This window comes from Caretta caretta, chromosome 4, assembly GCF_965140235.1.
Source record: "Caretta caretta isolate rCarCar2 chromosome 4, rCarCar1.hap1, whole genome shotgun sequence".
NCBI lineage: Eukaryota > Metazoa > Chordata > Testudines > Cheloniidae > Caretta > Caretta caretta.
Window position 1 is genome coordinate 24,559,959 of NC_134209.1, and position 11,696 is coordinate 24,571,654.

Consider the following 11,696-nt stretch of genomic DNA (forward strand, 5'->3'; position numbering starts at 1 on the left):
TCCTGTGCCACTCAGGCCTTGTCTACACTACAAATGCTTTACCAGTATAGCTATACCAGCAGATTCCCCCTAGTATAGACACAGCTTATGCCAGCATATGGAGTTTTTCCTGCTGGTCGAGTAACACCATCTCCCCGAACAAGGCTAGCTATGCGATGGGGGCACCCTCCTGTTGGCATGGCAGTGCCTACATTAGGGATGTTGCTGGCACAGCTGCTTCTACACTGGGCATGTTGCCACTGGGGGGGGGGGCGGTGTACGTGCGACGGCGGCAGGGCTGCGGCAGGCAGCGTAGCCTGGTCTCAGTCGTTTGTAGCACCAGCCTCGAGCTGCCTGATGGCCACTGTGGCCCCCCACCCCCAGTCCCTCAGCTGCACCTGGGACCAGGACTCAGGAGGGACCTGCCCCATTGGGCCTGATCCTGCAAAGGCGGGAGCTGGGGTTCACTCTGCACCTGTCAGGCCCGGGCCCCAGTGGGGCTCCCCCGCAGCAGTTCAGTGGGAGCTGGGCCCCGTTTCAGGATCGGGCCCATGGAAGCCAACGGCACAACAGGCAGTGCCCTCGCAGGGCGCAGGATCGGGCCCTGCACGAGCTAAAGCCCTCATCGCAGCGCGCCCCCGCCTCGCGGCTGCGCGCAGCAGTTGCTAAGGCCTGGAACTGGAGGTGTGTCCGTGTGTGTCCCCGGCCGGCCAATCGGAGGCAGCTGTCGTCACCGCCGACCAATCTCAGACTGAGAACAACAACAACATCGAGAAGGAAGGAGGGGGACGGCTCTATCCAATCAGCGAGCACGATTCACGGACCAATCAGCGCGCAGGATGATTTGGGCGGACTTTTCAAAACGGAAAAAAAAATCTCCGGTCCCTTTAAAAGTGTGATTCGATTTAGTTTCCGTCTCCTTCCGCGTCCCCACCTGGGTAAACACCCGGAGAAAGCTCTCTGCCAGGGAGGGAGTGGTGTGCACCCGGGCGCTGCCTGGGGACAGCTGACAGCCTCACTGAGCGCGGTGGTTGCCCTCTCGGCCTCTTTGTCTACCACTCCCCCAGGGGGACTCTTTAACCTCCCTTCCCCCTGCCTGACATTTCACCGGCCGGACCTGCCCGCGATCACTCCGCCCGGGAACATCTGCGACTCGGGAGAAACAAAAACAAGGGGGCGGGGCGGGTCACGTGACGGGGCTGAGCGGAGGGGACGGAGAGCCGGCCAGCCCAGCCGCCTCCATTTTGCTGTGGCCTCAGCTGCCCCTCGCTCGGCGCCCGCGGGGAAGGCGGCGGCGATGGTGCTGCTGCTGCCGCCGCCGCCCGTGCAGTGAGTGCGGGACGGGCGGCCGGGGCTGCGCGGGCCGCTCGCGGGTGACGGTCGCCGCCTGGATGCGGGGCCGGGATCGGGGCCGCTGCGCGATTCTGCGGTGACAAGAGGCTGGAATCGCCCCCCGCCCCGAGCTCCGCTTCACCCCCCCGCCCCCGGCCCCGCTTCTCCGGCCGGGGGGGAACAGCGCTGCGGAGAGGTATTAGGGGCCGCCCCGGGAGCGGTGGGGGGCCGGGGGGAGGGGCTGCGGCTGGTGGGGGGGGGAGCGAGCCGTTGGTGGTGGGGAGCAAGGGGGGGGCTGGGAGCAGTCGCGGGGGGCGGGAGAAAGGGGGAGCCGTTGGTGCTGGGGGGGGAGGGGGCTGGGAAGAGGGGGAGTGGGGGGGCTGGGAAGAGGGGGAGGGGGCTACTTATGTGTCTGAGAACTGGTGGCACCCTAGTCGGGACCCCTTTGTGCGGGGCACTGTGCGAAGGCAGAGCTGTCTGCCCCAGTGCCTCCTGCCCCATAGTGGGTCTGGCTTTCTTAGGGCTGCTGAGCCACCTCCCTTTGTTTTGTTTCTCTTTCCCTCTCCTCCTCTCTCCTTGTGATAAGTTTCAGTTGTTGAACAAAGACGCCCCCTCCCCCGCACGCCATGGTGGGTGACTGGTAATTTAAGTGTATAAAGAGCCTGATCATTTCAATGTACTGATTCAATGATTTCTAAAACATACCTAGATTAGATGGGGAGAGCCTGGCAAAAATTAAACCTTGAGATGGTTTGAGTAGAGAGGTTTCAGAGTGGCAGCCCTGTTAGTCTGTACTGGCAAAAAAACCAAAGCCTACTTGTGGCACCTTAGAAACTGACAAATTTATTTGGGCATAAGCTTTCATGGGCTAAAACCCACTTCATCGGATGCGTGCAGTGGAAAATACAGTAGGAAGATATCTATACACAGAGAACATGAAAAAATGGGTGTTACCATACCAGCTGTAAGGAGACTAATCCATTAAGGTGGGCTGTTGTCAGCAGGAGAAAAAAAACTTTTGTAGTGATAATGAGGATGGCCCATTTCAAACAGTTGACAAGAAGGTGTGAGTAACTTGTGGATGGGTCATTACACTCCCAGTCTTTATTCAAACCTAATTTAATGGTGTCCAGTTTGCAAATTAATTCCAATTTTGCAGTTTCTCGTTGGAGTCTGTTTTTGAAGTTTTTTTGTAGGAGAATTGCAACTTTTAGGTCTGAAATTGAGTGACCAGGGAGGTTGAAGTGTTCTCCGACTTATGCCCAATTAAATTTTTAGTCTCTAAGGTGCCACAAGTACTGCTGGTTTTTGGGGTTTTTTTTTTTGAGTAGAGAGTGGCCAGAAGCCATTGTGTGTCTCCAACCACCTAACTGAAATGCAGTGTGATTAATTTCTGTAAGGCATTGAACTGTTGCTGCTGAACGTCCCTCTCCAGTATTATTGTTTTGTTTAATAACAAATCAGATCAGAGATCTCCCTGGGTCAGTGTAGGAGACAACACCCCAAACCCAACAGCAATTGCCAAACCCACCCACACTGTCACAGGAGCGACTCCTCTCTTCTCTCCCCTCCCTCTTCAGGGTGGGAAGTGTATATCACCATCTTCTCCCAATTCATCCCAGTCTCCTTTCCCCACAGAAGGGTAGGACTAAGTACACCACCCTAAGCTTTTTCTCAAGTGAAGATAGAATGTTTCATTGGCAAGACAAGGGGAATAAGTGTTGCTAAAGTTGGACTTGGAATGTTTCACACTGGTATTTGTGTCTGTAGATCCTGTCTGACTCCATTGTCTAATTTTCATTCAGTGGCAAGCTACCTAACACTGAGATTTGTTTTCCTATTAAGATGAAGGATTTGGGGGCTGAAGAACAAATGAGCAATGAAGCTTTCTGGCTGTTCAAGCAGTTAAATCTACATTTGGAGCAAGAATTGAAGTTTCAACCTCGGGAGAAGGGGCTGAGCCTGATTGAGCGCACTGCTGAGGTGAGGAGCAGGAGGAGAGCTTTGACTCTAGGGGTGGAAGAGTTAATCATTCATGAGGTTGATCCATTGCAATGAGAACTAGCTGTGTAACTATCAAAAGCTCTGCTGTAGTTTTACACTAGGGAATTGCAGTACACGAAGATAAATAGTAAAGCAAAGCGATGCTGTTAGTTCAGATTTAATACACAACTTGGGTTTTATAGAAACAAACTTGTAGGAAACTGAATACCAGTAGAAACGCATGTCTTTAAAAATCCCATTATCATTTTTTTTCTATATAAACATCCTTTTTATGTGTTTGTGGAGGTATTTTAATTTAAAATAAATGTATATATTATGTGCCGTGAACTGTCTTTAAATTCCAACACTTAAATCCACTAGATATCTTCATTAATAGAAGAACTAGTTAAAAAAATAAGGTGAGTTTTGTATCTGCATCTGATCTGTGATCTGCAAAAATGGTCTGTGGATAGCTGTAGATTTGCAGGGCTCTAGTATATAAAATTTGGATCTGCATCCATCCGTAATCCACAAAAATGGTCCGTGGATAGCTGCAGATTTGCAAGGCTCTAGGGATGCTTTCCTGAGTTGGGGTCTAATGCCCTAATCCTACTGGGCAGACTCCTGCTGAACTCAGTCAGCAGGTACAGAGCCCCACTGATTTCAATATGAAGTTAATAGCTTAGGTAAAGAAACTTATTTTAATATTAATGTTTCTATCTTGTGTGCCTTCAGGTACAGAAGCTATTGTTGGATTCTTGTAGATTTTAATGATATGCTTACATTGTAGTGCTTTATGTCTTCAAAGCACTGTACAAACAACTAGAACAGTTCTTGAGGTTGTAAACTACTGGGGTATCTTGACAAATTAGGCAGTGGAGACAGATAATTAAGGGTAATGGGCTTCAAAAATACATTTAACCAAAGACATGTGAAGTGTCATCTCATGTAATTTAGTATTTTAATGATCTCCGTAGAAGTGACCCAATGAGCTTTTCTGAATTTCAGCTGAATATGGAATACTTTAATTGGATACTATAAAGAGGAATTTTGATGAGTAATCTGTATTATCCCACAGGTAGCTCCAGGGGCACCCCTATCTAGATGCCTACAAATCATATGTCTACAGTGGTCCCTCAATACAAGCAGGGCTCATAATGGGTTTAATTTTTGCATTCTGGTGGAGTGTAGAAGGAACTCCATTTAATACAGGAATTTTTCTGCAGCCTTTGCCCACACCCTGAGGTCAGGGCTTGTTCTGTTTATATATATTTTGGTAACAATTGTCTTTTAAAAACAAATGCATATTATAAATGTGGTTATACTGGATTTTGTACTAAGTTGACTTAGAAGGTTTGGCCTTCAGTCCAAACACCGTGGGTTTGTTGTGAGGCTCTGTAGGATAACTTACCCCCTGTTCGGTAAATTAAAAAATTCACTGTTTTCACAATGTACTTCTTTTAAGAGACTATTTGCCATCTGCTTGCCTACTTCTAAAACAGATGACACTGCATTATATAGTGTTGGTAAATGCTGATTTTGCTCATTTCATTGCAGAATGAAAACACTTTATGTCCAAGACTAAGGAATGCCAAGGTTGAAGATCTGTGGAGTCTGACCAGTTTTTTTGGATTTACAACTGAAACGTTTGTCCTGGCTGTCAACATTCTGGACAGATTCTTGGCTCTTATGAAGGTATCTTGAATGGGGAAGAAGTACTACTATGGCAAAGATCCTTGTGTTGAATATGCATACTTCCGTTTAGTTTTACATTCATGAGGTTTGCTTTGAACGAAGGTAAAAAACAATCGAGATTCTTTAATAAACAATTGTAATTCCTGTGTCCTGGTTAGCAACATCCTGTGATAGCTCCTACTTCCTAGATCAGAAGTGGGTAGGTCACTTCACGACAGATAAGATTCTTAGAGTGACTATCCGATATTTATATGTTATCATAACTTTGCACATAACTCTACATAGGTAAACAAAAAATATGGTTCTGGTTCTTGCCTTTAAAAGCCTATAATGTTCATGAAATAAGATGAGTCACAATATTTTGCAAACTAATCTTGGAGTATTGAGAAATCTGTATAACTATGGCCAACCTATATGTAGTATTAATGTATAGTCCAGTGGAACTGCTTCAAGAATGCATTGCTGGACTATTCTCAGTAGAGGGGGCTCAGATATGGAATTGGTTCCCCTCATGGCCTCTGGAAGTTGTGCATTTCAGGATTTGCATTAGTGAACTTTTTTTTTCTTCCTAATTTTCTTCCTTATTTTTCTGTTATACTGATATCACTTTGCAGGTACCTTTCTAGTGAAACTACCTTGACAAAGTGCATTTTATATATAGGATTTGGTTAGACAGGCATCATGTACCAGTAAATGCAGTCTAAATCTTTTACTTAATGTTTATATTGTAGTAGTGCCTAGAGGTCTCAACCAGGCTAAATCTCTGTTTAGCTGGGTGTTGTACAAACATACATGACAGTCCTACCCAAAAGAATTTGCAGCCTAAAACATGAAATGCTTCGTGTTTAACTGTAAAGGTTGTGTGGCTTTTAAACATGGTACTTCCATAGTAACATCATGTGGGTCACTAGGTTGTCACAGGTGTAACAATTGATAAATGTGTGGGTTTTTTTTTTTTCAGGTGAAACCTAAGCATTTATCTTGCATTGGAGTCTGTTGTTTTCAACTGGCTTCCCAAGTCATTGAAGAGGAATGCAATATTCCGTCCACTCATGATGTCATCCGGATTAGCCAATGTAAATGCACTGTTTCCGACCTGAAACGGATGGAAAAAATAATTTCGGAAAAACTGCACTTTGAATTTAAAGCTACTACTGCCTTAACCTTTTTGCACTTGTACCATACTATTGTACTCTGTCATACCTCAGAAAAGTAAGTGTAGTTATATATCCTATACCATTATCTCCAATGATCTGTCATGGTTATAAGACCCTTTTCCCCCCTTTTAGAAGTCTCATTAAATTCTGACTTTAGCTTAAAAATCGCCATCTTTTAATCTTAGTTTTTACTTGAGTACAAATGTTGTTCTCTTTTATTATTTGTAGGAAAGAAATCCTGAACCTTGACAAATTGGAAGCACAGCTGAAAGCTTGCAACTGCCGATTAGTCTTCTCTAAAGCAAAAGTATGTACATTTAAATTGTTTTGCTTAGTAATTCATAACTGGATTTTGATTTGTGTATGCTAAGTGTGTTTTTTGTACTTCCAGCCATCCATATTGGCCTTGTGTCTTCTCACTCTGGAAGTTCAGACTTTAAAATCCATTGAGCTGTTTGAAATTGTTCTGCGTGTTCAAAAGCATTCAAAGGTAAACTATTTTAAATGGCTTGTTTACCTGTTGGCTTTAGCACTGAATGATGAAGTACCACTTTCCTAACCATGGGCATCCTGAACACAACCATAAGATGTTGGATAATACCAGCACCCTTCCCCTTAGCATCTTGAGGTGTAAAACATACCATACCACTAAGACAAAATTACATGAATACACTTTGCGCTCTCTTCTTTACCAAGAAGCAATCTGATAGAAGGGTCTTATTGGATGCTTATATGATTAAGAACCTGTTAAGTTCTTCATCTTACCCAGTCTACTTAAATATGTGGATCCGAGGAAGCTCCCCTGTCGTCCTGCTTCTTACATGGAAAGGGGCTTAAACATGACACTTAAAATGTGGTCTATGTAAATGTACCTGTTGATTTTTTCTTCTCACACTAAAGATGTTAAATATATAGAAAAAGTCAAAGGTATTGTCTTAAAAGCATTAGTGAAACTAGTATAGCTGAGTGCTTTTGTCTTAACTTTAAGTGTACAATAAAACCAAGACTTTACAACAAACAAATCTACCCAGATTTATTTAACCTGAAATGATGATTATGGTGGTGATCTCAGCCCTGGAGAAATTATTTCATATTTCCTAGCTCTGAATAGTTTTGTCTGACATCCTTCATAAAATCATTGTCACTATACAATTTTAATGTTCTTAATAGACATTAAATAGTATAACAGATAACTCTACTGTTTTGTTACTGTGTGAAAATCCTAAGATTCAGGGTTCTGAGTTATACTGGCATGCATTGTGTGTTATGAGGCAGGGACTAACTGGCTCGTTTGCTTAAACCTGTCTTTAACTTAAAGGCAACATGAATTTTATTTGAACTGTCAGCTTCACGCTATATCGCACAAGATTGTCTTAGGCCATGCTAAAGGAGCTGAATTTGAAAAGTGAAAGACTGACTTTTTAGTCCATTACTTCAGCAGCATATCACTTGATTTACATGCCAGCATGTTTGTAAAGGTGAGGGGGCCTCATTCTAGACTGTCTGCAGTATAACTAATTAGATGTTTTTCTCACTCTTTTTTTTTTCTTTAAGATAAGTGATAGTGACTTACTCTACTGGCGAGAGTTGGTTTCCAAATGCCTAGCAGATTATTCTTCTCCTGAATGTTGCAAACCAGATCATAAGAAGTTAGTTTGGATTGTTTCAAGACGTACAGCCCAGAATCTACAAAGTAGTTACTGCAGTGTTCCTGAGTTGCCAACTATACCAGAGGTTGGATGTTTCAATGAAAGTGAGAGGTAAGTAACATTTCCTAAGTTGCTGGTTTTCACTGATTTGTTAGTTTCTGCAAGCATTGTGGTGACATGTAGTCATAAAAATAGATTTGATTCAGTAGTTCTTATTTGCATGAACAGTTGCTTAAGGAAGTGTAGTCTTTCTGGTTGCCGTCCAAACTGACTTAAATCTCCAAAACTATATATTGCTTGGGTAACTAGAAAATCACCTCAGTTTTCCCAAGCAGTTGAAGTCATGTGGCATGATCTAACTTAGCAGCTCCCAGAAATTTAATTTTAAGGACTGCAACCCAAATGTTCCATAAACAAATAGTTTTATTGTTGGCTTTTTGTCACTTTAGTCCATGTTAATTTTTGTTTCAACAGTTTCTTAAAGGACTGTAGCTAAAAAGTTAGCATGTTTGGGAATCAAATTTAAGGGAAGGTGAGGGACAGCAGAAGGAGAGGAAGGGACAGTGCTGGAGCAAACAGCCAATCAACATAGGGCAAAGGAAGTCCAGTCAAAATTGTAGAAAGGTGTTTGGCTGCTCCTACTGGCTGGAGTCTCTGGAGCAGTTTGGCTCCAAGTCCAGATGCTGATGAGGCACCATCTGTGTCCTTGTGCCCCCAGAGTTTGTGGGGTTCCCCTGCATAGCTTTGGGTCCATGTAATTGCTTGTGGAAGTGATTGCCCCTGCTGGGCCCCATTTTACAATATGCAGTAGTCCCTAACTAGATGAGTTCTTTGCACAGCAGTCTGATCCTACATCTGTTGACTTAAATGGCAGTCGTATAAAACCTTTAGTAACTTGGATGGTTGTCGATACTAAACATTTTAAAGAAACTAGTAGCAGTGCCATTTCACACAACAGTATAAATATAGTAATAAGACGTACAGTGCCTGTTCGTGTTAGTTAATAAGCAGTAGCATAATCATGCTAGTGGATTTAAAAACTAGGTCCAACGCTTGCGAATGTGCTGTGATTTGAGCATTGGGAGCACAGTAACTAGTAATACAAGCTTTTTTTTTCTAATATTTTTGAAATCTCTTTGCCAGTGGAATGAAATTCTGTAGAACTAAAAGTATGAAGAGCTTTTGAATTTCATTGGCACCTGACATTCCACAGCAACTCAATACGTCTATAGGAACAAAATATTTAATGAGAAAACGTGGGATCAAAAAAAAATAAAGGTTGCTATCTTCATGGCTGCTTGTGTAGTCGTCATTACTTGAGTAAATTACAAATAACTCTTCCTTCTCTTTTAGCGAAGACTCCTGTGAAGACATGAGCTGTGGAGAAGAAAGTCTTAGCAGTTCTCCTAGTGATCTAGAAGGCAACTTCTTCTTTGACCTCAAACCTAAATCTACATGAAAAGCTCTCAACTGTCAGTCTTAGCAATTTGATTGCACTAGAGTACAATTTTTAAATGTACCATAGGTTTTCTTGGCAATAATAAATGAGTAGGTGGTATCCAGGCAAGAGTTGCTGTGGAATACATAAGTGCTTATAAGGCCTGCCTTTTTTAGAATTCTGATTTAAACAGCCATTTAGGTGCCCGTTCAGCAAAATACTTAAACACAGCCACAGTCCTGAAGTGGACTACTCGTGTGAGTAAAATGATGCATGTGGAAAAGTACCTTGCTGAATTCGGTCTCACAGCATAATGGGCTAGTATTTCAAATGGTAAAACTGCTTTAGAGTGCGCACACAATCTTCAAGAAAAGAGGTTGTATGTGCTCTATTGTACTCATTTCTTTTGGGGCAGGAAGTATTTTAACCAAAATTATATATTTTAATGGTGTACTCTAAGGATTTTAAACAAGGATTCCTTAAGTTTAAAAAGCAAAGATTTTAATCAGGAGTATGCATGATCTATTTTGGGAGGAATATAGACTTAAATACCTTTAAACCCATTCATATGAATGATAGTCTAGTATGTATGTGCCAGGGTTTATTTTAGCATTTTCATTTTAAACTAATGCAGATAAGCTTATGCTGAATTTCATAATATGAACTTCAATGTTTAAAAACTTAGTGTGAACATGTCAATTCATACTATTAGACTAGAAGTATTAACATGTTAAATTTGGTAAATTTACATTCCTCTAAATATTTAATCCTTGTAGTTGATTTCAGTATTCTTCCACTGTCAAATGACTAAATCCATAATCAGACTGGTTTGCATGCTTATGTGAAAGCTGTTAGTGCAAGAAGAGTTGGTATTATGCAGAAATGTCAGGTAAATGTGAAGTTGATAAAGTGGTTGATATAATGGCAGAAACTTGGTAATTTTTTTGCATTTTTGTTCAAGCACACCGATTAGTATGATTGCATTTCACTCGAATATGGACAGCTAGCAAATGAGGAAATTCACTCCGTAGAATAACGGTAAATGCATGGTAGTGCCAATGTAAAAATGAAGGGGCAAAAAAATGACAAGCTAAAGTTTAACGTAGAAGTAAACATCTTTCTAGTATGGTGCGCAGATGTGAATGGGGACGTAAGTTCCTAAATGTGTTATGCTTTCAGTTTTATAAACTTATACAAAAGTTTACAAAATGTATAAAAAATGTAAATTTTAAAAATGTACAGAAAAATCTTAACTTTAAATGAACAAAAAAGGACTGTATTTTTTTACATTGTGTATGTAACTTTCTGTAGGTAGCATGCATGTGGATATTAATTTATTGTGTATTCTCTATGATACAAATACTGTATATTGAAGTCTTGCTTTTTCTACAGCAGGCCTTAACATCCAACAAGATATTTTCTGAACCCAACCTCTGATAAAGGTTATTAAACCTACTGTTTTGCTTCAGTTCAGAATAAAAATAAAGCAGTTGTATTTCTGTTTGTGTAAATCTACTGCAATCTAAGACTTCTCAGTAAAGTTATATCAGCTGCTCTATATACTGAAAACTGGCTTTGTCTGAAACTTTTCTACCGGGACTATTTAAGGCTTTTCTGAAAAATTTAAAGGAAAATGGTGTCCTTTATATGCTAGATTTTTATAGATTGGGTCTCTAGTAAGAGCCTAGCTAACTAGACTTTGATACTGTTTTTGATTCATGAATTGTAACATACTAGATAATTGTTTAAAAGATTTCTAAAATGGCTCTACATAGTGATTTTGCTTAACTAAGTTCTGATTTAATCACAGGAGAAAACCTAACCTATCTAGGCAAAATTTTCTGTTGCCTCCAACTAAGAAAATTCCTATCACAGATTGGCTTCTCCTTTGCCAAAGAAAATAAGATCAGCTAATTATACACTTTTGCTCAGTCTTTCCTTAATGTTTTTAGACTTTGTATGCCATTACATAAGTCAGATGGGGTCAGACCAATGATCTACCTAGCCTAGTAGCCTGTCTTCTGACAGTGGCCGGTGCCATGTGCTTCAGAAGGAATGAATAGAACTGGGCAATTATTAATTGATCCATTCCCTGTTGTTCAGTCCCAGCTTCTGGCCGTTGGAGGCTTAGGGATGCCTGAGCGTGGGGTTGCATCCTTGGCCATCTTGGCTAGTAGTCAGTGATGGACCTATTCTCCATGAATTTATCTAATTCTAGTTGCCGTCAGCCTACCACTAACTCCACTGCATCTCAGAGTCCTGGAACTGACACTATTACATGTTCTGGATGGAGTTGGGCATTCTTCCCTAGCACTGTAACTATCAACTTTACTATAGTTTGTCAGTTAACAGTATTAGGTTGTGATTACTGCTCTGTGCTAGGCTACTGGGGGGCTTGACTTCTACCATAAATTCCCTTTTCCCTCAGCAGTGTGTTGTATATTCACACCACATGTCACTTAG

General features: G+C 41.9%; 1 protein-coding gene across 1 annotated transcript; it reads left to right on the top strand.

Annotated features, from left to right (window-relative positions):
* The first annotated feature begins 1,402 nt into the window (after nt 1-1,402).
* On the top strand, nt 1,403-10,728 carry CCNG2 (cyclin G2). Its single transcript, XM_048847287.2, has 8 exons — nt 1,403-1,507; nt 3,157-3,294; nt 4,852-4,989; nt 5,951-6,201; nt 6,375-6,453; nt 6,538-6,636; nt 7,701-7,906; nt 9,149-10,728. Exons 2-8 carry the CDS (start codon nt 3,157-3,159, stop codon nt 9,252-9,254), a joined length of 1,017 nt encoding a protein of 338 aa, XP_048703244.2. The 5' UTR covers nt 1,403-1,507; the 3' UTR covers nt 9,255-10,728.
* Nucleotides 10,729-11,696: the final 968 nt, after the last annotated feature.

Coding starts and splice junctions, on each gene's coding strand:
- CCNG2 (XM_048847287.2), top strand. CDS start 3,157: ATGAAGGATTTGGGGGCTGAAGAACAAATGAGCAATGAAGCTTTCTGG. Junction 3,295..4,851: donor TGATTGAGCGCACTGCTGAG/GTGAGGAGCAGG, acceptor ATTTCATTGCAG/AATGAAAACACTTTATGTCC. Junction 6,454..6,537: donor TAGTCTTCTCTAAAGCAAAA/GTATGTACATTT, acceptor TTGTACTTCCAG/CCATCCATATTGGCCTTGTG.